At 38.0% G+C, this 27,606-nt stretch overlaps 2 protein-coding genes across 9 annotated transcripts; both read right to left on the reverse strand.

Annotated features, from left to right (window-relative positions):
• Positions 1-273: 273 nt before the first annotated feature.
• Positions 274-8,038, reverse strand: LOC117908491. Of its 5 annotated transcripts, none has more exons than XM_034822101.1 (4): positions 7,952-8,038; positions 6,294-6,718; positions 4,269-5,436; positions 274-3,809 (listed from the first exon to the last, which is right to left on the reverse strand). In XM_034822101.1, the coding sequence occupies exons 2-4, from the start codon at positions 6,452-6,454 to the stop codon at positions 759-761; spliced, it is 4,380 nt and encodes a 1,459-aa protein (XP_034677992.1). In that variant the 5' UTR covers positions 6,455-6,718; positions 7,952-8,038; the 3' UTR covers positions 274-758. The 5 variants fall into 5 exon arrangements, with proteins under 5 accessions (XP_034677992.1, XP_034677991.1, XP_034677989.1 ...); XM_034822100.1 differs by lacking the exon at positions 7,952-8,038 and adding an exon at positions 7,689-7,925; XM_034822098.1 differs by lacking the exon at positions 7,952-8,038 and adding an exon at positions 7,530-7,925.
• Positions 8,039-15,221: 7,183 nt separating this feature from the next.
• LOC117908716 (uncharacterized protein At4g26450) lies at positions 15,222-27,034 on the reverse strand. Of its 4 annotated transcripts, XR_004650239.1 has the most exons (6): positions 26,718-27,031; positions 24,556-26,622; positions 24,124-24,313; positions 23,790-23,847; positions 15,673-16,332; positions 15,222-15,481 (listed from the first exon to the last, which is right to left on the reverse strand). XR_004650239.1 is itself a non-coding variant. In XM_034822400.1 (4 exons), exons 1-4 carry the CDS (start codon positions 26,445-26,447, stop codon positions 16,280-16,282), a joined length of 2,193 nt encoding a protein of 730 aa, XP_034678291.1. In that variant the 5' UTR covers positions 26,448-27,031; the 3' UTR covers positions 15,222-16,279. The 4 variants fall into 4 exon arrangements, 2 of the variants coding, with proteins under 2 accessions (XP_034678291.1, XP_034678292.1); XR_004650240.1 differs by having other exon boundaries at positions 23,766-23,847; positions 24,556-27,032; XM_034822400.1 differs by having other exon boundaries at positions 15,222-16,332; positions 24,556-27,031.
• Positions 27,035-27,606: the final 572 nt, after the last annotated feature.

Below are 27,606 nucleotides of genomic sequence, written 5' to 3' on the forward strand. Positions count from 1 at the left end.
AGCATGGTCATGGTGTCAATATGTCAACCATGCAAACTAAGCAACACCTGGATAACAGGATAACAGGATAACATCAACCAGACAAATCCCACCCAAATCACCATCACCATGCCCAAGCTGAATGCAGAAAAGAAAAATCACTTATCCTGGTGATCAAATCAATACTACTTTGAGTTGACATAATTCGGTTTGGTGCAACGTCACATAATCCATACCAATATGTGCAGATTATGCTATCAAAAACAGGCTGAAGAGAGAAAACAACCAACCATGATCAAACTAAAAGTCTTTCACGACTCAAATATAACAGGTGACAACTTGTTAAAGGAAAAGCTGCTCTAGTCCAATGTGTGAACAAGATAAACATGTCATATATATGAAACTTTTAACTCCATTAACTCAAAGCTAAGGTTCCTCTGGGTCACCTATTATTCCAAGATTGCTTATACACTGTCTAGTCTGGGAAAGCACTGAGATTTGCCTATTCAGAAGCCAGAAAAACTGCTTAAATCCGACTCACTTTTAGTACATTCAAAATAAAAAAGCAACTGTGTCCGAGAGCTCATCTGCTGGATTCTTGCAGGTTCCGTCTTGATCACCGCCAGTATGTTTGCCATTGGAAGTCATTTGAAAACCCAAAAGTTTCTAGCAATTAGTTTTGCAGAAACGGTGCAAGGTTTCAACACAAGCTGGATTTTTGTGAAAACTGGTAATGGACAGACCACTTGAAAATGGCTATCCCAAGAAAAACTCCCTGACTATGACAAGCTTGAAGAATAATACAAGTCGGATCTCAGATGACCAGTTGAGGACGATGAAGCCATAAAAGGATTCCGCTGAATGATACCAGAACTTTCTGAAGTACAACCCCATTTAACAGGACTTGTATTTGTTCGCCTAGAGGGGGGCACAATAAAGCAGTTGCTGTGCGCCGTCGGTGATTCGCCTAGGGGAGAAGGATCTTGCGGCTGGTATCGGGAGAGGGGATTCAAATGCCTTAAATTATAATTGGGAGGTGCTGGAATTAAATTGTCAGCTAAAGGTACCTGGCTTTCTCTCAAGCATTTAGTGTATTTGGCATCATCAGTGGTTGAATCAGCTTCACTTTCAGGACTATCATCAATGATGATGACTTCTTTAATAGAACTTCCCATGGAAGATGAATTCCTGTATTGGGGGTGAGGAGAATTTGTTGCTTTCTCCATATGATATACCGGTGTTGCACCCAGTCTGGTTGTTGGTCTGTTCTGTTGAGTCACCAAATTGTAGTCACCTTTGTAGTCATGCGGTCCCAAGGAAGCTGCAAAAGCACCACCCATATGCTTGTTAGGAAACATGCCCTCCAGTGCCTGTGGTGTCTTAGGATTACAGTGGCCTTCAAAACTGTTTGGCAACCTGATGCCAGAACACTGCCCTACTGTGTTATGTGGATCCTGGATATATCTGAAAGAACCTGGAGGGATCATATGATGAAAGTAATGATAGTCAGGATTTTGAGCATTGCCATGAGAGACCCCAGAAAAGTTCAGAAACTGTGGATTCGGACAGTTACTCAGTGGAACTGGTTGGGTTTCTCCGAGCTGCATAGGTGCAACTTCCTCTTTGTTGACTACCATCAAATTTTTTCCCATCAGCCTGAGAATCGGATTAGAACCAGATGGACTGGCAGAATCACAGTCACTATGACTTGGGATTTTTAGTGCAGCATCAGTAGAACCATTTATAGGAATTGAATCAGTAGACGCCTTCATGACAGGGAAAACCACCTTTTCAGATCCTGAACTAGGACAGTTGCTGATAGAAATCATTTCAGGACTCACATTCAAATTGTTCAGTCTAGTATTCATATTGCAGCCTGTTTGCTTCCCAATAGCAGGCAGCATTACTGAAGCCATAGTCCTTCGCCTTAGAAGCTGTGATTCTTGATAATTTAAAGCAACACCTTGAGAGGTCCTCTCCTTCCGTGAGCAACAGCATGGCTGATCATCATCTTGGAAACTGAGAGGTCCCTTTATGGAAGAGGTCACTTTGACTTTCAAATTTCCTCCATCCAAAAGGATTCTTTCTGCTCCAACACTAACCTTCTCAGGAACCGTGACATCATTTTCCAGTACAGGCCAAATGCTAGTACCTGAGAAATCTGACCTGATCCTCTCTTGAACTGAATGAACTCTGACAGATAATAACTGTTCTAAACGTTTTAAATCAGGTCTTGCTACAGTGGAGTTTGAGATGGTTGATGTTGCAGAAATAGGAGAATCAGATGAATCACCATCAACCAAATCATGTTGATCTTGGGAGGATGATTGAACCAGGCTTGTTGTTAATGATGAGTGCCCTTGAAAATCTTCAGAGCCCATATCCCTAGGACTTGGCAAAAATGAACCTGGGGGTCCTGGAATAGGTATTGGGTCAACCTCAGGAAAGGCGTTCCCTTGCCCAATTTTAGACTCCATATCAGCCCCCAAAAAGGAGTTTTGCCCAATTATGCCATTGCCAACTTCATCTAGACAAAACATCCCTTGCTCATCTCCCAGACTTGGATCAGTTAAACGGCATGATGCTTCATCTTCACATAGAGGCCCTTTATATTCTTCCATAGGTTGCAGTGAGCTGGATCCATTTTCCGGAGGATTAGCCAGCTTGTTGAATTTGGGACCTAATGATTTGTTCAAAGTTGTAATATTCCTGTCAGGACACATTTTGGAGGATTCAATAACAATGTCAGCTGCATGCATTTGAACCAATTTTCTTGCAGATTCTAGGCCATCACATTTATCAGTCATATCATCAGAGACTCTGACAGAAGAATCTATATTTTCCCCTACATCATGGCCAGGACTCCAAGATGCTTGTGACCTCTTCAAAACCATGGCATCCTCCCCCTGGGACACACCCATAGCCCCTCTTTCTTGCCTGATTTCCAGCACACTGCTTCTATCAAGACACACACTGTCATTAATCTCTTCTACTCCAGATTGATTTTCAATATGATCATGCATCATATCATAATGTTGATCCCCTTCAGAAGGTGACTCCTCATCTATTTCTACTTCAGAATGCAGCACCCAAGGCTTCTTTAAGGCTGAATATTTCTTGTTTAAAAATGATTGATGAACTGACAAAACATTCTTCCTCAAAGTGGAGAATTTCATGGTTTTTGATGACAATGATTTACTCCGGTATGGTTTTGGGTTTGCACTGGTAGAACTATCAGGGCTTCTGACAGGACCTGCAAGAATGTCGGATGTCTTATTGCTCAGTGGAGATACATGATTTCCTATGGTGTTTGTTCGTTTAAGCATAATTCTATCACAAACAGAAGTATTTTCTTTGCTTAATTGATTTGCATTTTGCTTCAGTGGTTCCTGAAACCTCTCCACATTGTCACTAATTCTGGCTCCAAACAAGGAACTTCCCAATCTCTTTCTTCCAGGAGACTGCTCCCCATCATCATAGCCTCGGGATTCATTCAAAGAATTCTCCACTTTCTTCTTGCTTTCAGAGGAAATAACATTCTCCATCAAGTTTGGAGATCTTCGAGTATTTTTCTCCACATAAGAATCACCCAAACATGACTGATCACTCTCAATTGCCAAGTCTTGTGTTGTACGCAACTTATATGCTGGCCGCCGATGGCCATCTTTACCATTAACCTTCTTTGAGAGACCAGTTCGCTTGGAGCATACCCACTGTCTCAAAGTTCCCGAATCACTGGGTTTGATCTGCTCTTGAGCTTTAAAATTATGTGCCCGATGTTCCTCCTCATGATCTTCTGCCCCACAGTTTTCTTCCCGAGTCCCATGAATCTGTTTGCCAACAATTCACACCCATATAGCTGAAATCTCATACTACCAATTTGCAAGCAAGATGCATTTAAAAACTTGTGATTCAAGGTGAACACTAGGATACAAGAATCACAGCCTCAAAATATCGCTTAACAAAAGGAAATTCTAAGCAAGCACAGCAACTAAATAACATGGGATCCAAATGAGCCCAATCATCAACAAAAGGGGCAAAAAATGAAGAAAAAGAAAGGCACAAGGAGTACGGAGCCAAGCTAAATCACTCCAAGGTATAATGCACCAAAGCTTTTACGGCATTGAAAGACATAATGCCAATAGGTTGGTGGTTATATGCTTCAATTTGCAATGTTTTCCTTATAGGCCAGAAACTAACCCTAGCCTCAAAAATAAGAAGCAGTTAAAAGAGAAGAGAAGCATGCATAAACAGTCGGCCAAATGGAAAGACGCATAGGTAGAACGTACCTCAGAATTATGAGGCTTTGGAGAACAATCTTTTTTGCTCTGAATAGCAACTTTCAGGTAGTTATGATATTTGTTCACATGCCGCTTTCTCTTGTTGGTTGAGAAGAATTTGCTTCCTTTACTTCCTCTTAATGGTTTGCTTGTCCGGGGATCCTCTCCTACTTTTGACACAGATGATGGAACGTTAAGCTTTGACAAAATTCGAACTTTTGTGCCACTTGCATCAATATAGACTGCACCTTCATCGCCAGTCTCCTCAGGATGAACAGGTGAAAGTCTTTGTCTTTTCTCATGGGCACACACCTCAGTATTTTGAGTAGGTAAGCTTAAATCCGTGGCCCAGTTTGAACCATTTCTTCTGTCAAGCTCCTCAAGCGTGCACCGTGGTGCTGTTGCGCAGATGTCCACCATCAATCTTGTTTTCCTTGGCTTTATTCTATGTCTAGTCTGTCTAGAATCCTCCATCCACCTGGAGGTTGATTCCACAGAAAGGCACTGATCTATATGAGCATTCAATGTGGTGTTAGAAGAGGATGAGAAGGTTTTGCAAACAGGGCATATTTTAGAAGCCATTGCTTCTGAGAGGGTTGTACAATTCGATGCAATATCTTCGGTTGAGCTAGGATCAGAGACCGCCCGCAATTTCACTATCAGCCTGCACTTCTTCGCAGAGGGTTGAGTCTTGCTCTCAGTCTTATGGGGTGCGAGATCTCCTGCAGCTTCAAGTTCAGCTGAGGCTTCCAGTAAAGTATCAGTTTCTACTGCTGAGCTAGATAGCCTGTGAGTATGAACTGACCCTATATCAGATTGAGAGTTACTGGTTGTGGATGAAGGAAAATCTTTTTCTCCTCCAGATCCAGATGAATTTATGTCTATGCAATCTGCAGCTATCCTCAGGTTCGGTTGAGCACTATCCGAAGAGCTAGGCACCCACCCAGAAGGCTCCCCATTCAAGTTCCTGAAACTATCCAAATCGCAGATATCCTCCTTGTCAGGCAGACAAGTCTCGGCCACACATCCTTTGAAGGACCCCTCCCTTACTGAATCAAGAGACTGAAATGGTGGCAACACATCCTTCACGCCATGTTTCAAGCAAAGTTGCAAATTTTTCTGAGAAAAAGGCCAATTCTTCTTGATATCCTTGCCCCGGGCACCAAAAACATAATCTCTGCAGTACAAAACCATAAAACTTTTTATCAGATATTTTGATCAATTTACACTAAATCCTATAAAGCCCAAATCATGGACGGCCCTTACACAGCCAAACTCCCTTCAGACGAGAGCCCACCAAAACTGAAACTTTGAAAACTGTCAGACCCCCCCATATTGTATGTTAACCCATGAAAAGGAACATATTGACTATGAAATCCAAACATAAAAACGCTAAAGGCCGGCATGAATACCAAGATAGCAGCGGGATTCTATGATCTAATGAACCCATTCCTTTTTCAAGTAGACAGTCACTTGGGTAGCTGGCATAAATACATACATATACATGTATATATCAACCAAAGGAGAACCAAGTAGTAGGGATTGAAGAGGAGCTGCAACAATCAAAGCCCAAAGGGCAGATATCTCGTGTACAAAAACGACATGAAATCATAGAAGGAAGGTCAATGGTGAGGAGATGGGTACGAATTTGACTAAATTTAGGTGAATACACGCAAATTAAGAGGCTGGATTAAGTACTGAAACCCATATAGAAGAGCGTGCCTGCTGGAATAGGATGCGTGAATGGGTTGATCAGCGAACCAGGCAGAACCCCCTCCCCCCACATAAGGACCCAAAAGAAAGAGAGACCAAAGCTGGGTTTCGTCATGTTGGACTGAGCCATAACACCCTATCATGGAGCTCCGGATCTGACCCAAAAATATCCCTTAGATCACTTGAGATCTACATGGGAAATAGTAATCGTCGTGGTGGTCGTAGTAGTAATAGAAACAGTGATGGTTGCTGCATCCGTGGGAGGAGAAGGGAGCAGAAGAGAAGAGAGAAGAGAGAAGGGAGAAGAGAAAATTTGATTACCTTATGGAGAATTTGGGTAGCTGGGTATCATCAAGGCCTGAGTTGAACAGATCTACCTCTGGCAAGGCAAGTTTATCAGAAGCCCTCTCATCACTACCTTTCAGTTGGGAAATTTCGCAAGGACATGGGGGATCTGGTGGAGGGTTTTCAACGGATAACATCTGCAAAACAGCTTCTCTCTTCTTGTGCTGTTTTTGCAACAGTCACAAGCTCTTCTACTATTTCTCCTGCTATTGTGCCTTGTCTTCACCCTAGCCTCCCGCATAACAATAGCCCTCTCTCTCTCTTTCTCTCTCTCTCTCTCTCTCTCTCTCTCTCTCTCTCTACTCCGACCTCCACTTCTCACAAATTTAAGTTTCAGCTTCACCACCACCCAACAGTAGCAACAAGATCAGACAACCCCACTAGAATCTTCATCCATCAGCCTGCAACATACAACAAGATGAACATGAGATCACCAGTTTGAGGACCTACCCACCAAAACAATACACAGTCGCTGATTCTAGCCCTCTCTAGAACGTTATTTTATGTGGTTTGGACGAGTAAATTTGAAGTATCTACGTCAAATCATCAAACTCTAGGAGCCCGATTGATGAAGCAAAGAACAAAATGGGCAAAAGAACGAAACCCACAAGCAAACATCGCACTCACTAAAGGATCAAAGTTGTGAGGAGCGTTATTTTATGTGAGCATACCCAGAAAGAAAAAAAGGTATACGAATTTCACAAGCATCAAAACATGAGATTTGGGAAACCACTATGCACTTGGATACTTGCTAAATCAAATCTCTAAACACCACACAAAAATACCATATAAGGGATTAACTAAAGCAAGGGGAATATAATAATAGATACAGAAGAAAGTTTCAAAGGCCTACAAACAACAAATCTCGCACCCCCAACGAGTTTACCACTAAGTGGAGGAAATGATAAAAGAGAGTCACAAAAGAGAAAAGATGGTCAGAATCAAAATCACCAGATGTAGAGAGATTAGGATTCTCAACAGTGGGAAGAAACCCAGAAACCCTGAAACCCCAGAAGCCCAAATCCCATCCCAGGTCGTCTGGTGAATAGTTGAAGACGACCAGAACTAAATCTATATCTTTGTTCCTCTTCCAAAATCGGGAAGAGCAGAAAAGAAAAGAAGAGGACCAGAGAAAGTCCGTGAAAACATTTAAGGCAGCCTAGAAAGCAAAGAATCGTAGACAATAAATCATGAAATCAAACGAAGCTTCACCATTCAAACTTGCCCGGTATGCTCTCAGCTCAACAACAGTGCAAAACCGAAAGAGGGGAGAGAACCCCAGGATGCAATTGGCAGAAAAAACAAAACCCACAAATGAAATAAAAATGGCAGAACAAAACGGAGAAGAAAAAAGGCTGCTATCTTACAAACCTTCCCCTTTGGAAGCTTTTTCCGGATGGGCAGGACAGAAGAAATAAAAAAGAAGAAAAAAAAAAAGAGAGAGAGAGATAACGGAGACTTAAACAGCCCAAAAAAACATAAAAAACAAGGGGATTTAGCAGACTAAAATACAAAGCAAGGGCAAGAAGAAGAGAGAGAAAGAGAAAAGGAGGAGAAGGTAGAGAAGGTGGAGAGGGAGGAGGAGGGAGAGATTGAGAGATCTAGAGTTAGAGAAAACAGCACCACCCACTCACACATCAAGGGCATCAGGTTCTTCCACCAAAAAGCAGGTTTGTACCATCAAACACCTCACCACGATTCACATCCCCAATCCCATTCTGAATATGCGTTCAAGTCTCCATCCAAGAGAGAGAAAATTAATTTAAAATTTTTCTTTAATTCTTAAAGAAAATAAAATTAAAAATAAAAAAGAAAAAGAAATGTGGTTTCTCTCCTCTTCAAAGCTGTCCTATCCTATACCTACCCTACATCCCCTCATTTTCTCCATTCTTTTATTCTTTTGATTTTCCTCTTTATTAATATTTTTTTGTTCACCACCCATTCCCCAAATGTCCTCATTACCCCTCCCTTTTCATGATTTTACAGACCCTGACACTAGACGACAATCTTCCCATGTTGACAATTATGTCCACTTCCCCTTTTCCTCCTCCCCCTTTCTGATATGACCATTATAACCTTTCTCTAACTTCTATTTACCATCATTGCCTTGGGTTCTCCCCAATTATTACTCTTTAAATTTTCCCATTATTCCCCACCTTTCCTTCCAAATTACATCATCATTTACTTCCAATTAATGTTATCTTATATTACTATTCTCCCTTTTTTTAATTGCATGGCGTGCCAAGTGGGATCTCTTTTTATTTTAATACTAATATCCTACACATACTTGTAGTTTTATTCTTATAAATTCAACCATTCCAACTTTAATTTTGAATATTTTTTTAATAATATTATTATAAATGAAATCCAACCTCTAAATCCAAGTCGTCCTTCAAAATGGCCTTTCCTCCGAACAAAACATCCATCTTAAGCGTGTTCTAAAAACTTTATTAAAAATATAGTCTTTTTTTTTTTTTAATCGACTTTTTAAAATACGATTTCAATACGACCATATTTTGGATTTCTATAATAATTCATTTTCATATCATATTTTTATTTGTTTTTTTTCTTTTGTGGTAAATTTGAAAAAAAGACTAGTCATCGTATCCAAAACCTTGCGCTAATTATCATAAATGGGTTTGTTGAATAAGTTTTTCAAGCAAATACATGACTAAATTGTTCTTTTTCTAGTTGATTCTTTTGAGAAAGCAATTCCATAAAGATTTTTGACAAAGACTAACATTTTTCAAATTCATAAAAGTCATCCTCCTTGAAAATGATCAAATGAGAAAATAAGTTTCCCTTTGAAAGTCATCTTTCTTGTTATTTTCTTTTCTTCTTTTTTTTTTTTAACAAAAAGTTCATGTTTGTTAAAGAATTTTTTTTTTTGAAAATTTAATGTTCTTGGGATTTTTTTGTTTTTGCATTTTTAAAATTAAAAATAGTAACAATTTTAACATAAAATATTACTCATCTTATATTGAATAATAATAATAATTTTAAAAACTATGCTAAAAAATTAAGGTATAAAAAAATTGGTTTATTACATTTTACCCCTCCAACCTATACTATGTTTTACACATTGCCCTATCGAGTTAAAAATTGAGCAATGTACCCTACAAGTTTTAAAATTGCATGCAATGTGCTTTTTTTAGTCACGACATTACATTTTTTTATGGAATGACATGTGCTCTTTGTGTGATCGAGGACAAAATGATCATTTTTTTAATAAGTGAAAGTAAAAAGTCATTTCATTTTAAAACCCCAAAACCCTAACCCAACCCTTCTTCTTCCTTCATTCGATTTCCAAAACCACATTTTCTTGACAACCAAACAAGCTTAACCAAAATACTTTTTTCCGAAAACCTTTCACAATCCAGAATTAGGACCCTAACCAAAAAGAAAAAAAAAATCCCTGAAATATATGTCCAAAAACATTTTCTATCAAAATAAGTACAAATCCAAATGAAATCAAAAGAAATCAAAATTGTAATAAATCGTGGAAGCAATAGAATGAAAAACAAAGATGTTCAACGTCAACACCGAAAAAAAATGTCATAACAAACTACAAATAAGTTTCACCAAATTTCCCCCACATTTGCCCAAACTTTTTTGAAACATCAAAATTCTAAAACAACAAACTTAAGTATTTCATCTATCTTCTTCCCCAAGTTTTTTTTTTTTAAAAAAATCCCTAATTGTTCTTCAAATTTTTTGAAACATCAAAATGAAACTCTAACTCTAACCCTAACCCTCTTTGCCAAGATTTTTCTAGCCACTAAAGAGATTACAAGACAAAAAAACATATCGTTGAACTCCATGTCTTTTCTTCAATGTCGGTTTTTCAATACTTGCATGACATTTTAGGGCATCAACTACAATTTGGAGATTCAGCAAGAAGAACAACAAGAAAAGGAGAATGAACGAGGAAAAGAGAATAGCAGAAGGGGTTTTGTTTTGATTGTAAAATTACCCTTTTGCCCTCACTCAAATAGGTCACGTGGGGAGCACATACATTTTCCATCCAAAAATGTAATACCGTCACTCCAAAAATGCACATTGCATGCAATTATAAAACTTGGAGGGTACATTGCTTGATTTTAAACTTAATGGAACAATGTATAAAACACGTTATAAATTAGAGGGGTAAAGTGTAATAAACCAAAAAAAAAAAAATTATGGTTTCAAAGTTCTATTTTTTATATAAAATTTAGAATGTGTTTAGTGGTGTTTTGATGAAAGTATTTATAAGATATAAGTGTTTTTTTTTATATAAAATACTATAAACGATTTTAAAATTTTTTTAAAATGTTTCTTAAATTTTGTCTAAAATCTCTTTTTTTTTTTCTTTTAAAAAATACTTTTTAAGTTAAAAACATTTTCTAAAATCATTGTAAAACATACTCTTATTATTGTTTTCCATTTTTAAAAAATACGTATTAAAATAATAATTAGAATGAGCTAATAAGAGTTAATGGGTAATATCAAAAATTAAGAATTCGATCCCTCCAAAATGCACAAACTCTAATAAATTTGATTTTAAATTTTAATGATTGGAATTACATCATTATATGTATTTAGATGCAAAGTAATAAAATTAGTCCCTCCCCACAACCACCAAACTAAAACCAAATGTAAGGAAATAAAGAAGAAGGTAGTAGTAGATGGAAATCACCTATGAATGATTCCCCTCTCCTACATTTAGTCTTAGCCTCTCCATTATCACTAACTATTCCATCTATTAGTTTCTATGCCATTATCTTTCATTCCCTTTTTATTAGGAAATGGTTGAGCCATATTAATCACCCAAAGACAAAATGTGCTCTTGAAAATAAATGTTCATTTCCATTGAATCATTCATATGATAAAAATTATCCATATATTTTCGAACTTTTATTTTAAATTTTTAAGTATGGTCCAAATTCTAAACTATATCTAAACATCAAATACATGTCTTTATTAAGATTTTTTTTTTTTTTTTTACCATAGAGAAATCCCTATGACAAACATGTGAAGATGTTAGATATATCCTATATGTACAAGCTCATGTCAATATCCATTTATTTGCCACATGGGTTTTTTCATCAATTTTTTTTTTTTTTTGAGAAAAAAAATTGTAATAAAATGGTATATTTGGCTTTTAAATATAATTAGTACATTAAAAAAAGTTTAAGAATCAAATTTAGTGGGTATTTGATAAATCAACTCAACAACTTAAAGTAAGTACTAAATAACTTAATTTAAGTTATTAAGTAAATTAAGTATATTTGATAAAATAATTTAATGGTACAACTTAAAGTAATAAGTAAAAATAATTAACTTATTATTAAGATCACATTTTTATTTTTATATGTCTTAATTATCTTTATGATTTTTTTTTACTATTCTACAAACTTTATTATTACTTGACTTCCTTTATCATAATTGGAATTTATAAAGATAAATATATCAATTTGAAGATTTAAAATAAATTTTAAATTAATTTTATCAAATAACCTTAATACTTAAAGTAAGAATTAAGTAATAAGTTTTAAGTCAACAATATAAATATAATTTAACTTAAAGTCAACTTAAATAATTAAATAATAAGTAATAAGTTTTATCAAACATCCAGTAAAACAAAATATCTATAATTTATCATAAATATTAGTTCGAACAGGACACTATAAAATTCCATCAACCAACCAAGTGGGTTAAAGAAATATATTGATTAGTCCATAGAATAAGGGGATTGAGTGGAGTACAAAATTGATGAGCTTACTATAATTTGGGAAGTGATTGAATGGGCTTTATTCTTATAATTGATGTGGGGGGTGGTAGCCATCATCATCCATTGGACATGACAATTCATGCCTAGATTTCACAATGAAAAATGGATTCAAAACATAACACATCCTTGCTTTTGTTTGTACATGCAATACAGGAATCACACACATACACACATATAATTTCACTCACCACAAAATTAGGGAGGGGATGGATTAAAAAACTTTACCCTTTGCCACCATCTAATAACAATTTTACAGGCCCACCACCATCTGTGTGCAGAAGAAATGAAAAAGAAAAATAGAGAGATAACAAATAAGCTTTTGAATGAGCAAGGTTTTAGCAGTACTTCTCTTTTGTCACATACCAAAGAAACCGTCTTTTACTCCCTACATAAAGGTGGGGATGAAAAAATTAGTCAAAAAAATTATCCAAACATCATCATTATGAGCCAGAGGGAGGAAAATATCACCAGACAACAACTCGGTTCAATTTCTTAACGTCCAAAGTCAAAATATGGGGAGGGCTTGGAATCACTTTCCCTACCACTCCCATCCTGAAGATTTGAACCTGCCTGCCTCTTGAGCTTTTCTGTATGTATGTATGTATGGTTCCTCTTCCTCTTCCTCTTCCTCTTCCTCCTCCTTCTCCCCCTACTATTACTAGTACGAGGTGTGGTGTATTAATAATACAGGAAGTCTCTACCTTCACCACATGATGACAAAATGAAGAAAGGTAAAATTTCCTCTAGTTGTAAAAAGTCCAAACTGCAGCCACCGCAAGGAACAAAATAATCTCCTCCTTCAAGTTGAATCATTGATTTATGATGAATACCGACAAAGGCTGGTTTGTTGGGTGATTTTTCCAGTAGAATTTCCTGATCCACACTTCCCTTTGGGGTGGTTAAGCGCTACATGGTGGAACTTGAATGGTTGGAATAGGGAATGAGTTGTTGTTGAAGTGAAATAAAAAAAAAAAAAAAGGTTAGAGAGGGCTCCATAATTCTTGCTTGCTTAGTTTACAGTCGCATCCTTGAATAGTGGATGGGTTCAATCTGCTGCCCCTATTCTACCAACACAAACATTCATGCATCAACCCTGAAAAACGTTGGAAAACAACCAGGTACGCCTCCTCTGCATGTCGGTGTCTGAAATGGGCTTTGCTTCTCCATTATCTTTCTTCCTCTTCTCCCTCTTTTTTCAAACTCTCACACTCCCTCCTTTCTAAGCAATCTTAGAAAATCAACTCCATTTTTGAGTGCTGCCTGGGGTATGGACCATTCTAGTCGTTTGACAAGGCTGACTTGCTTTCATAGTGTTTGACCCATTGCTTATTCAACGCCTTTACTGATCTGCAGTGTTGATCCCATGAATTCAAATATCGAAAAGGCAGCCATAGGCCCGTAAGCCATGTATGGGGGCACTGCTTCTTTGAAGGTGAACGCAAATTTGAGATGGGGAATGGGGAATGGGGAATTTTGCAGATGGGCAAAAAGGGAAGGAGTATTGGTAAAGCCCCACCAAGCATATATATATTTTGGCTATGGACTTCTGGTTTTTAAAATAGGTGGGTATGCAATATAAAATAGAGATGAATAGCTTTGGTTGCACAACAAGTCCAGATTCTGATAATTGGGCACATTGTTGTGAGTACTTTTGCTCATACTTTATCTGTGTATGCACTTCTTTAGTAACTAAGAGGGAACATAGACAGACCCCACTAGGCATTAAAGCCACGCCAACACTCATCAATTCAAAACATCAATCAATGTATCATGTTTTATAATATGTCACACATGTTACCTCCATTCCTTATTTTATTTCTCTTCAAGAAAAACAGAAAATAAATAAAAATTTACATGGGTGGGTCATGAATCCAGTGGCCAAGAGGTGACAATACTCCAAATCATAGAGTTCAAAATACGTTAACATAAAAGGAAATGGGACTATCCTCCATCTTTGGCAATGATCATATAAATAATTATAATAAGAGACGTTGGGAAATTGTAGGAGTTAAAGAATGAAAGAGAATGGAAGTGAGGATTGTCAACGTCCAGAACACGGTGGAGGGAGGGGGGGTTGGGTAGTACAGCTAGCATTTGCAAGCAAATGGTGATAGGGATATGACGGTTACATGTCTCCGTCTGAGGGTCTGAGGCTCTCAGAGGCCGAGGGTCCCCTCCCCCTCTCCTCCCCTTCCCCCAACACAAGACGTTCTCTCTCTCTCTCTCTCATTGTGCGTGTTTGATAGAGAGAGATGTGGTCATTAGTTATTAACTTATTGCATCTCACTACACCCCTTGACGCCTTGGGTTTTCGCTCTGGGCTTTAGTAAATCACCCATGGGTCTCAGAACCAGAACACACGCCTCAATGCACCATAAACAAGTAGATATGCCTCCTTAATTGGGTTTGGGTTAGAGACCAAGACTAATAAAAGGGCAAAGGCCCCAACTAAAAAACAAAAGAGTCTAGAAACTTGATTATGAAGGAGGGTCAAGGGTGGAGTAGTAGGGTGATGTTTAGTGACAGACAGTGACGTGATGTATCCTACTATTACCACAAAGAAAACAGTATCCTATGATAACAATACCAGTAAGTTTTTCAGACTACGTCATCCATCCTAATTCCTATCTCCTCCCCCCGCCCCCAACTTTATTATTCCCTTCACTTATTTAGTGTGTAAATGTAATGAAATGATGGAGTTGCATAATAGTACTTGAAGTTCACACTTCACAGTTCACACCACGCTTTTGAATTGACAATGTCTAAGATATGGCAACTGTGTCCCATCCTCCTGCAAACAAGGAAATATGACTCAGCTACCTCTTAGAATTGCCCAGCTGAGATTCTCTGCCATATTTAAGGTTATTGGGCAGTGTCATTCCCAAATCTAGAAGAAAGAAAAGGGTTTGCTCAGATCCAAATAAAAATAAATAGAAATTAAGATAAGATAACCAGGAAAAACACCAACACCCATCCCATTCCCAAAGTTTCACTTGTTTCCATTTCTTCTCATTTTCTAGCTACCCCAGCCAGCGCGCTGACAGGTTTGATGATCTCTCTATATCACTAAGATTCACATAAATCCCAATGAAAATGAAACTTGATCTCAAAAATCTGGCATAAAGAAATGGTCCTAAGTGAAAAGCCAAAAGCCCACTTCCATTTTCCTCATTTAATTATCACAAATTCTAAAAAGAAAGGGAGGAGAGGAGACAAGACAAGGACTTTCCTTCTGTGTAACTGTAAAAGAAGATTACCCATCTTTTTTCTAAACTTACAAATTGGGCTAACCGCACTCCAGAGTAAAAATATTCCTTCAATTCCAACCTTTTATGACGTGAAAACATTCCCGATGGGCTCCACCCTTTTCCCTCTTCATATGCCAGCCAGAAAGCTAGAAACCAATAAATAAATTTAAGATTTCCTGTCCCTTCTCTCAATTGAAAGGGCAAGGAGCTTACCGAGACTCCCACTTGAATGGTATATGAAATATGAAACAGAAAAATTATGTATTTTATGGGGTAGTATACATGCAGAACCTGTACAATGCAACAAAGCTGAACAAGCCATATCACCGCAACTCACCTTAATCACCATAACAGGACAGAAGTGCCAAAAATACCTCAATGTATATTACTTCAAATAGTCTGCAATAACAAAGATTGAACCTTTTAAAAGTTCAAGAACTAACAATTGAAAGGTAACTGTCCAGTAATCATAGGAACAATTATCTAGCTGCAAATGAGGCATAAGAGGTAAGCTAACAGTCACTTTGAAATCATGAGTTAATTGTAATCATTTCTCATCCCACATTCACTGCAGCTCTTGTTATTTCTGATAATATATTCATGGTCAAATGGTTTCTTGCCATGCCATTTCTTTCAACAACGCTGCTTTATTATCATTTTCTGATGTAAGATCAGCAAGTGCAAATAGGTCACATAGGTATCCTTTAACCACTTCTGCTAATCAACTAACAAACTTTTCTCATATGAAAATGAGATGCAACAGCTAAAAGAAGGAAGAAAAGGAACATTTGACACCTCTAGAAGCTCCTAGGAGAAGCACACTTACTAGCATTTGTTTTAAGCAAAATCAGAGTAAGAAACCAAAAGAGACTTGCATTTGGATAGAGCTGGTGATTGCAGCAAAAGAACCCCAGTGACTGATACTATGCATACCAAACCACATATCAGAAGGGCTTCTCATATTCTTGTGTTGGCTGCTCCCAAACCCGCAAAAGGCCTGCAGCAGAACAATCCAAAGCACTTAGGGAACAAGGATAAAAATAAAAAATAAAAAAGAAGGGACAAAAATTTTGATGTACAAATGAACAAATTTTTTTATTGGATGATGTTTCAACAATACTGAAAAAGGTCATAAGAGAAATAGAGAAAATGCAACAAAAGTTTTATGGTTTGCTTTGTATGTAAACACCCACAACTAGATGCTATATTGCAAATGCAACATGAGTTCACAACCAAGACGTAGCACAACTGCAAGAATAAAACTAGCACTAGGGTTCTTAATCCCTGCTTGACCTGAACAGTCTGCATGCTATATTCTAGAGGGAGAGACCCCAACCTCTCAGATTTGGAAACTTCAATTATTATTTGAGTCAATCCTCCAGCAATTCTTTTCACCAACATTTTTCTGATAACTTCTGGGCTTAGAGCTCACATGGCATGGATTTCATAACTTAACACCTTTCTCTTTCAGATAATTCCTGGTTCCATCCAGAGGCTATATCTCCTCTATCTACCAGATACTTAGTTCTTACTTCTTACCCATTCAAATCACAAATCCTGAATCTTCTGAACCTCACAGGCAATATGACATGACATTCCTTACAGGCACCAATTGGCCATAATAAATTTTCACTACATGGATTCTAAGCTTTATGTTCTCAAAACATGCCACTTACTGAACTCAATTCATTGATCAATGGACAACTGCCACTGCTGAATCCTCATCCTGTAAGCGGCATTTAGCACAGAAGCATGACAGAGCTCAAATAATTCTTTTACAATGATAATTCCAAGGAAAGAAAGGTGTGGAGGAAAGAAGGGGTGGGATTTAGTTTCCGTTTCCTCATGAAGATTAGAATTTGGTCTTGGAATGTTAGAGTGGTTAACAATAGAGAGAAACAAAAGGTTATCAAATCTGTAATCAGAATGCAGAAAGTTGATTTGGTTTGCTTGCAAGAGACCAGGGTGTAGGAGATGTTGGGGCATTTGGTTAGAAGTCTTGGTGTGGGTCGTTTTTTGGATTGGGGAGCAGTGGAAGCAAGGGGATCACCTGGTGGCCTTGTGATTTTTGGGATAACAGGGTGTTAGTTATTAGAGATGGAGGGTAGGTGCTTTACTGTTTCTTGCCATGTTAAAAACTGTGAGGATGTGTTTGTTTGGGTGTTTACGAGGGTTTATGGATTGATGCTAAGGGGTGAATGGGATGACTTTTTAGCAGAATTGGGAGACATTAGAGGCTTGTGGGGAGATCCATGGTGCATCAGAGGGGACTTCAACATAATCATATATCCAAGGGAAACGAGGAATTGTTTCAGGTTGTTTGCGACTATGCAGAGATTCTCAGAGATTGAGGAGTTGAAGTTGATGAATGGAGGGTCTTTTACTTAGTGGGGAGGCTTAAATGACCAATCCATGTCTGGGTTGGATCGCTTCCTCGTGTTAGAAGGGTGGGAGAATCATTTTTTCGGGCTTCTACAGAGTGTCTTGCCAAGGCTGGTCTCTGATCATTCACCTATTCTGTTAGATGGGGGTGGTGAAAGAAGGGGAAAAACTCCCTTCAGATTTGAGAATATATGGATTGAAGTGGATGGTCTCAAAGACTTAATTAAAAGCTGGTGAATGGTTTACAATTTCTGGGGCACCAATAGTTTTGTCTTAGCTTCCAAATTGAAAGCCCTAAAGGACTTGAAGATTTGGAATCAAGAGGTTTTTGGGTGTGTGACAAACAAGAAGGCAAATGCCCTCAATTGGCTAGGTTTTTGGGAGGGCAAGGAGAGGGAAGCTCCGTTGGTAGGGGATGAGATTGTGGCTAAAAGATTGGCTACAGAAGAATTTAAGAAGTGGACACTGTTTAAAGAGATTTCTTGGACATCTAGAGAGTTATGGCTGAAGGAGGGAGATAGAAATACAAAATTCTTTCACAGAATGGCAAATGTTCATTGTAGAAGGAATTTTTAGCTAGTGTAAGTGTAGCTGGGAACTGGTTGTCTGGTGAGGAGGAGATTAAGGAGGAGGTGATCAATACTTTTAGTCATCTCTTTACTGAAAACAGTGACTAGAGACCCAACATAAATGGGTTGTCTTTGGAGTCCTTGACTTGGGAGGAGGCGAGGAGTTTGGAGTGTCCTTTCTTTGAGGAGGAAGTCTTCTCAGCTCTATCAGCTTTGAATGAGGATAAAGCTCCGGGCACTGACGAGCTTACTATGGCTTTCTGGCATCTTTGTTGGGACTTTGTCAAGAGTGAAGTGTTGGGCTTCTTTAAGGAATCCTTTTACCTAGGGCAGTTTGAAAGAATTTTGAATACTACCGTTTTGGTCTTAATCCCAAAAAATGATGGAGCATATAATCTAAAGGATTTTAAGCCTATTAGCTTGGTTAGGAGCTTGTACAAATTCTTGGCCAGGGTTCTAGCAAATAGACTTAAAAAAAGTGGTGGTAAAGGTAGTCTCTTCTTCTCAGAATGCTTTTATCAAAGGGAGACAAATTCTTGATACAATCCTTATTGCCAATGAAGTCATTGATTCAAGGTTTTTTTTTTTGATAGATAAACACAGAAAATTTTATTAAAAGAAGGGTAGTCATTGATTCAAGGTTAAAGAGTGATTATAATGGCATTCTATGTAAGTTAGACATATAAAAGGCATGCAATCATGTAAATTGAAACTTCTTACTGGCAATTCTGGAGAAGATGGATTTTGGTCATAAGTGGATTAGGTGGATTAATTGGTGTATTTTTACAACCAAATTTTCCGTTTTGATCAATAAGACCCTTGCTGGTTTTTTTCATAGTTCAAGAGGGTTGAGGCAAGGAGAGATCCTTTGTCTCCTTATTTATTTGTTTTGGTTATGGAGGCTCCTAGCTTTCATCTTAAGAAAGCTAGGGAGGGGGGTTGATAAAGACTAGTGGCAGCCACCTTTAAAAGTTTATCAAAGGTGCAAAGGAGTGGGCTCCAAGGCCCAAGCTTTAATTTGGCACTCTCTAGATGATAATGGGCTTAGTTGGGATCTTATATAAGTCAATATGGGTTCAGCTTAAGTTATGGGCTTAGTCAAGGGTTAAAGTTACCATTTTCAGTCATTATTGTTGTCATTTTCCAACAGTCTTTAATGTGGTCAGTAATTAGTCCAAGTTTGTCATTTTCAAGTTGCATTTATTGTGTCTAGTTCCAAGGAGTTATAAGTCCCTAGAAAAGTCTTATATAGTAGTTGATTAGTCTTTTGGATGGAAGGAATCAATCAATAATGAATTTTCAGCAGCCAGTTTTTCCTTTGTGAGATGCAAAGAGTACTTGGGTGCGAAGCCTAAGGTTTCTAGGAGTGATTCCTAAGGTCCTTTCAATTATACTCTCCTTTCATTTTATTTCCTGTACTACATCAGGGGTTTTATGTTAGGATTTAAGGTGGGAGGCAAAGGTGGCGAAGGAGTGGAGGTGTCTCATATTTTGTTTGCGAATGACACATTGATTTTTTTGTAAGGCTTCTAAGGACCAACTATTGCATCTTCTTTGGGTCTTGATGTGGTTTGAAGTAATTTCTAGGCTTAAGATCAACCTTGAAAAAAGTGAGCTAATCTCTATTGGAAAGGTTCCTATAATGGAGGATTTGGTGGATATTCTAGGGTGTAAAGTGGGGTCATTACCCTCCAAGTATCTTGGGCTTCCTTTGGGGGCTACCTTTAAATCAACGACAATGTGGGACTTGGTGGAAGAGATGATGCAAAGAAAGCTCGCAAGATGGAAGAGACAATTCCTGTCCAAGGGGGGACACTAAACTCTTTTCAAAAGTACCTTGTCTAGCCTACCCATTTATTTTATGTCCATTTTTTGTTATTCCAAGAAGGATATGTTGTAGATTGGAAAAACTTCAAAGGGACTTTCTTTGGGGAGGGAGGCCCCTTGAAAATAAGCCTCACTTAGTGAGTTGGCACAAAATTTGTAAGCCAAAGGCGGAAGGGGAGCTAGGCATTCGGAATCTTTCTATTTTGAACAAGACTCTATTAGGCAAATGGAGTTGGAGGTTCATGTCAGAGGGAGAGCCCTTGTGGAAGAAAGTAATCTTTAGTAAGTGTGAGGTAGAAGAAGGGGGTTGGTGCTCTATGGAGGTGAGGGAGGGTAATGGCGTAGGATTATGGAAGGCTATAAGGAAAGGATGAGATGCTTTCAAAAGCAAGATTTTTTATGTTTTGAGCAACGGAATAAGGGTAAAATTTAGGAAGGACATTTGGTGTAGGGACACCCCTTTGAGGACCTTTTTCCCCTCTTTGTTCGCTATAGCCACTTCAAAGGAGGCTTAAATATGTGATGCTTGGGAGCAGGCTGAATGTGGGGGGTGTTGGAACCCCCGTTTTGTGAGGAATTTCCAAGATTGAGAGTTAAGTTGTGTTGAAGCACTCCTTTTGACGGTTGCATGGTAAAATCAGAGTAGGGAGGTGGATGACAAGGTGGTGTGGATGGATACTAAGGGGGGTCAGTTTTCAGTTTAATCTTTCTATGATGGGAAGGTTCAGAGGGGTTCAGATTCTTTCCCGGCAAGACTTATTTGGAATTCTTGGGCTCCAATAAAAGTGAGGTTTTTTGTTTGGGAAGCAACTTGGAAAGGGATTCCAACTATAGACAACTTAAAGAGGAGGGGTTGGACTTTGGCGAACAGATGTTTTCTATGCAAAGGCAAGGAATTTTGCAATCACATCCTTCTTCATTATTTTAAGGCAAGTTTGTTATGGTGGTTGGTCTTCTCCTTGTTTAGAGTGGCTTGGGTGTTGCATACCTCAGTCCAAGCAGCGCTACCTTAGTTGGCATAGCCGATCCATTGGAAAGAGGAGAAAGAAGGCAAGGAATGTTGCTCCTCTTTGTTTGTTTTGGACTATTTGGAAAGAGGGGAATCGAAGAGCTTTTGATAATGTTGAACCATTAGATCAAGAGCTAAAATTCTCTTTTCTATGTAACTTTGTAAAAAGGACCAAGGGTCTAGGGCAAGAATCCTTCTCTATAATTGATTTTATCAATTGGTTAGGTTGCCAATAGGACGAAAGTTTTTGTGTTTTTTTTCTTTGGTGCGCACATGTATACTTCATGTGTACTTGGTGTAGCCTTTTCTGGCTCTTTAATATATCTATTGCTCTTTTGCCTACCAAAAAAAAATTACTTTCAGCATTGATCAATGATGGTTTGGATGTTGCATACCTCAGTCCAAGCAGCGCTACTTAGTTGGCATAGCCGATCCATTGGAAAGAGGAGAAAGAAGGCAAGGAATGTAGCTCCTCTTTGTTTGTTTTGGACTATTTGGAAAGAGGGGAATAGAAGAGCTTTTGATAATGTTGAACCATCAGATCAAGAGCTAAAATTCTCTTTTCTATGTAACTTTGTAAAAAGGACCAGGGGTCTAGGGCAAGAATCCTTCTCTATGATTGATTTTATCAATTGGTTAGGTTGCCAATAGGAGGAAAGTTTTTGTGTTTTTTTTCTTTGGTGCGCACATGTAACAATGTATACAATGTGATTAAATGCAACAAGTGTGGTTGGCTTGCCAGCACCTAAAACTCATGAATGGAAAGCAAATTTTCAGAAATGAACCCCAAGAATGCAACAGATATGAGATCCTCATTCTAACGTTTGGCTGATTAGGAACTCGAGATTTTAGTCAAATTTATTCTTATTCTAGCGTTTATTAAAATTAGATTTTGTCAGCCCAAGGTTTTTCCTAATCAAGTTTTGATGATAACAAAACAAAGTTAAAGTTACTAATGAAATCAAGTTGAACATTTTAGGTTTTCTTGAAAAATTAAAGAAAAGTTCAAGCAACTCAAATAAAGATTCTTGTTAATGGAGACTTGAGCTTATTGAAGACTTAAGAAGACCTACGTACCAATGTAAGTTTGTATTTGTTGGCAAAACTTGTCATTAAAATTTCAGCATGCTCTTAAACTTTTAAAAATCATTTCTTGAACTTAATTTGATCACATCTTCATAAAATTGGATAATTTCATGTTTTTAACCTAGCTTTAATTTGTTCAAAATATGCTTTAAAAGGTTTAAAATGGTGTTAAGGATGCTTTATTGAAGGCTTCCGACCTCAATCTGGCCTTTTTCTATGGTTAGTACAACCGATTGAGGTAAGGAGGAACCAATTGAGCTAGTTAGGCTCAACCGATTGAAGTAGTTAGATTCAGCCGTTCGATGTGCATTTTGTGCATCTTAGACTTCCAATAGGATGTTTTAACTAGTTGAGGTAGGAGCCTCGACCAGTCAAGGACCAATTTGAACCAACTGCTCAATAAGTTGAGGTCCAGAATCCCAACGATCACCTATGCATTTAACGCACAACGGCTAGAGAACCTGCAGCTGAGCTAGTCGAACCTAAATTATAGGTTTTGGGAATTCCAAGTTGCTTACCTATATATTGAGGTGTTTAAGTGCATTTATAAACAAGAGACCCATAGATTTCAATTGTTCACCAACTTATTTCTCTCATTCAAAGTTTTTTTAAGTGCATGTAAATCCTAGTTTCCATTGTATTATGAGGATATTTTGCTTCACTAAGATTTAGACTACTTAGCTTATCATCATCTTCTCCTTATAAAAAGTGTTTTCAAGTGAGGTAGATGACTTAAGGTATTTGTGAAGGTCCCTTAGAACCTTGGAATCCAAATGTATTCATTGAAGGCTTTTGGTTTAAAGCCTTGGAGATTAGTGGAACCCTTGCTCAATTAGGACCTGGAGGAGAGTGGACATAGGCGATCAATGAACCACTATAATTTGCAATCTCTTTTCTCTATTTTCTTTACTTTCGTGCATAATCTAGCATATCCATTGTTTTTTTTATAGGTATAATCTATAGCATTTCTATTGTTAATTAGTTGCATTTCATTATATTTTTTAAAAAGGGCCAACACCTAATCCCCTCCCACCTCCCCCATCCCCTTCTTTCCCCTCCCCTCTTGGGTGTTTAACTAGGTTTGAATTAGCTTGTTTTCACAGATTTATTCATAAATAAAGACAAGGATAAAAAAAATGGATTATCCCCTATTATTTTCATTCTCTAGAAATGAGAATAAAAATAAAAAAATAAAAACCAGATCTAAGTTAGCATCTCATATCCAAGGAAACAAAATTTTCCACAATTATTTGTACCCCAAAAATAATATTCTTAATCTTGCCCATTCCCTTGTAAAGATATGCATGAAACAAACACAAGGCTTCAATGAGGAAGGGACACATTATCTCAATAATTAAATGCATTTTGTGGATTTTTTTTTTTTCCTATCATAATGACACAACAAAGGATTGATGGAAATGCATGCTGTGTGTCACTTATGGTAAACTAATTTTGATTCAATGCATAAAATGAATCATCACATGTCCATATGTCATACAAAACCACCTTAGGGGGATCAACCATAGTAACTGTAGAAATTAAAGAAAACAATAATACCATTAAACTAAATATCTGGCATACTTATTGGTATTTCTCCCAGCGACATATATATTGAATCATCATCACCACCAAGCATTCCCTGAAATAATCAGAAACAGTCAGTTGTATTGAAGGAATATTAGAAGTGCATTTCATCAGTCCTTGAAATAATTAGAAACAGTCAGTTGTAATGGAGGTATACTAGAAGTGCATTTGATCATTCTATGACTATGCATTAAGATCCAAAAAAGCCATCAAACTTTGAAGTATCAGATACATATGAATAAGCGTTAGGATCAAATTGAGTAACCATTCAGCTATCAAGTCAATGTATGCAAAAGATGGTTAGCATATGTTTAACAGTTTGTTGCAATACCTCTCCATTATGAAGGTTCATCTCATGATCCAGAGAATTAATATCTGTAGGTACTGAAGAACAATTTGACATATCATTTCCAAGCAACTCTGAGATCATAAGACCATAACCATCCTGCGCATCAGGCACATCACTGGTATTCTGCGCATGGTTGGGAAAGGTCTCCAGCTCCATGAATACACTTTCTGTCCTGTAGGTTTTAGAAATTCAGTTATAGGAGAGAACAACCACATGGGCAAAGAAATATAGAATCTATAGACACTATTACCTGTAGCCAACACTTGGAAGACTAACAAAGTGCCTTAAAAGAGAAAGAAAAGAAAATTCAAACCAGAATTAATGGTTGCATAAGATGATACAACCATAGTCATAAATAGTGGAAGACTAAATGAATAGATTAATATTGAAAACAAATTGATAAAAGAAACGTACTTTCTCTCTGAATTAGGTAAGGCATTGTCTTCTGGTCCAGAGTCATTTTCCAAATCAATTACTTCAACCTCCTTGCCATCAGCAGGACGCCCACCACATTCATCTGACAAATTGCAGCAATTACTGATTGACAAATCAATATCAACTGGTGCTGCTTCTTTTTTGGTTTCCAGAATAGAGGGAAACAAAAGAATCGGATCAGTATCATGATTCTCATTCATATCAGAAGTTCCCATGAGATTAAGGTCACATATCTTAAATGAACTTGGGAGAAGCTGCTTCTCTTCTGCAAACTCAATACATTGCTCACCTCCACTTTTTGGAAACAGGGAAATATCCATAGAGTTCTTTTCATTGGCAGCTGAAACCACCTCATCAACAGGTGAAGCCCTCTCCTGTGAACTTGTTTGCATTTTGCTCAAGTTAGAGAGAGTGAAGCACTCCTCACTCCTACTAACCAAGGAGGGAAGCCATTCTTTAAGTTTCTTGATTCCCTCCATTGTGTCGCTCTGTTGTCCAGCCCGTTTCTCGCCTCTCTCCTTAACCATGGAGCTGCACCTTCCAAACCCAGGGGGTCCCTGACTTGCTTCCTGCTCATACATGAAAGCTCTGTCTGGGAAAGACTGAGACCTCACACATTTACCCTGCTCCACAACATGTTTAGAATCCAATTCTTCAGCATCCTCCAAGGACTCTACAGTAAGAGCTCTAGAAACATCCAAGTTGAGACATTGTGATTTTTGAATTTGATCTGACAGTGCCCCACCCAAGGACTCCTCAACAGGATTGTCTTCACTGGAATAGCTAGATCCCCTTAGGGGTCCAATATCAGAAGTATTTCCCTTTTCAGTAGTTGGAGTTAGATCAATCTTTAAGGCCTTATACATCAATGAAGAACGAGTTTTGGTGGGCACCTTGGCAAAGTTGCACAATCTTAGCAAATCAGTACCACTCTTGCCAGCGATATCATCATCCACTGCACTATCCTGGATGGTTAAATCCTCTGAGGCAGTCTGTTTCTCAGTTTCATCATTACTATCATTACTGGTACCGTCCTTCATTTCCCCAGGTGCCACATCTAATACTCTGGAATCATCAGGCCTCTTATTGAGTTCCCCATCTGTCTCAAGTGGGATATCTCTCCCAACTCGAGAAGAACCTGCTTTTGAGCTCATATCATCCCGGGTGTTCTCTGGCTCAGCTTCTGAATCATCACCCACATCATCACTTATTGGGGGTAATTCACTCGGTCTGGACTTCTGAACCCCACTACCTACATCTTTACCAACAAGCTGCTCCTCAGGGTACCCACAAGTAGAATCTTCATCACCCTCTGTATCAGGGGAAGCCCTAGCCTTATCCCACGACCCACTTCTTCCATTCCAATCAGAGCCATAACTCCGAAAGGATCCCATTCTCCTCCTTCCTCTGGTATGATTTCTCGACCCCGTTGGGTTATATTCATCAGAGAACCTTCTCCTACCAGAACCCGAATCAGAAACAGCATTTCCCAAGCGGGCAAGCGCTGATGTCCGACCCTCTGCAGGAAGCTGCAAATTTTCTCCATCCTGGAAATCCCCCACCTGCTTCTTCAAACTACCATTCTGCCATTTCACAGGAAGCGCACTAGGAGGAAGCAACCCCGTAGAAATCAAATACTCGGTTGCTAGTCTACCGGCTTCCATGAAAATGTCACCTTTCCGGGACAAGTGAGGCTGTTGATAGGGTTTTGATTGACCCCGCCCAAAACCACGATTAAAGTTTCGGTACTCAGAGTTATGGAAGCCATGTCCTCTAATTGAGCCTTCGGGTGAGATCCGAGAGGCAGCCAGGCCCATTCCCATAGAACTGAGCCTATATCCATTTCCAGGACTTCGATGCCTAGCATGCATGTTTCCAAACAAACACACCAATATCAACTCAACTGGTTTCCCCCAATTCCTCCGAAAAAACAAAAGTAAAAGATTTCGATAATTCCTTGGGTTTTCCAACTAATTATCCCCAATCACCATTAGGAAAACGAAATCCCCAACCCAACCTGTCACCCCTACTGCTTTGGCTATTTAACTGAAAAATCAAGATTGAATCTTTAGTCCTTATTATCAGCAGCAAGATCAAATCACAAAGAACCTAAAATTCTGAGATAGAGATCTCGGGTTTACCTCATGCCGTTCTAGGATTTCCCATACAGAATACCTCAATCAACCCCATCCTTGATCACCACCAACAAAAGAAGAAAAAAAAAACAAGCTCAATGATTAGAAATGAAGCTTTTTTCGATTTTTGGTCAAAATTGACAACAGCCAGATGGCGCCTGTTTGGAATGAGGGAAAATTATTTTCGCGAGTATAGCAATTAGCACGACAATTGGGGATACTTTCTCACTTTCTCTCCCTATTCCCACGACGATGGTGGTTGTAGTCAGATCATACGCGGTTGGTCTGTCTCAATCCGAATCCACCGCCCCCGTAAGGCCTATGCCCTCCGCTCACACTCGGCCCATTTGCAATATATATGGACCATATGGTATTTGTGCCTCGCTCCCATTAGGCCTTTTATCTCATCATTATATTATACTAGTATAAGGTTATCACAATATCAGCCACGTCATACCTGCTGGCTCTACTATATGTCCTAATCTGTTTTGAAACCTCCCCAAAACTGTTTTTGAAAACAGTTTTTCTAGAATAGTTTTCAAAAATATTTTAAAAATTTTTTTAAATAAAAATTTATTAAAAATTTGAAATATTCATAACCTATTTTAGTAACTTTTATATGTAATATTTTTATTTTTATATAATTATATATTTAAAAATATCCTTAAAAATTAAAATAATTATAAAAACACTTTTAAGAAGTATTGTATTTTTAAAAAACTAATTTTTATCCAAAAAAAAACTTTTCTTTCTTTATTTAAATATTTATTATCTAATAAAATTATAAAAATGACTATAAATAGACAAATAGACAATATTTCAAAATATATGACTTTAAATAATATATTAACTACTAAGATAAGTAATGTTTTAATAATTATTACTAGGTATGTGA

The sequence above is a fragment of the Vitis riparia genome, chromosome 19 (assembly GCF_004353265.1).
Source record: "Vitis riparia cultivar Riparia Gloire de Montpellier isolate 1030 chromosome 19, EGFV_Vit.rip_1.0, whole genome shotgun sequence".
Classification (NCBI taxonomy): Eukaryota; Viridiplantae; Streptophyta; class Magnoliopsida; order Vitales; family Vitaceae; genus Vitis; species Vitis riparia.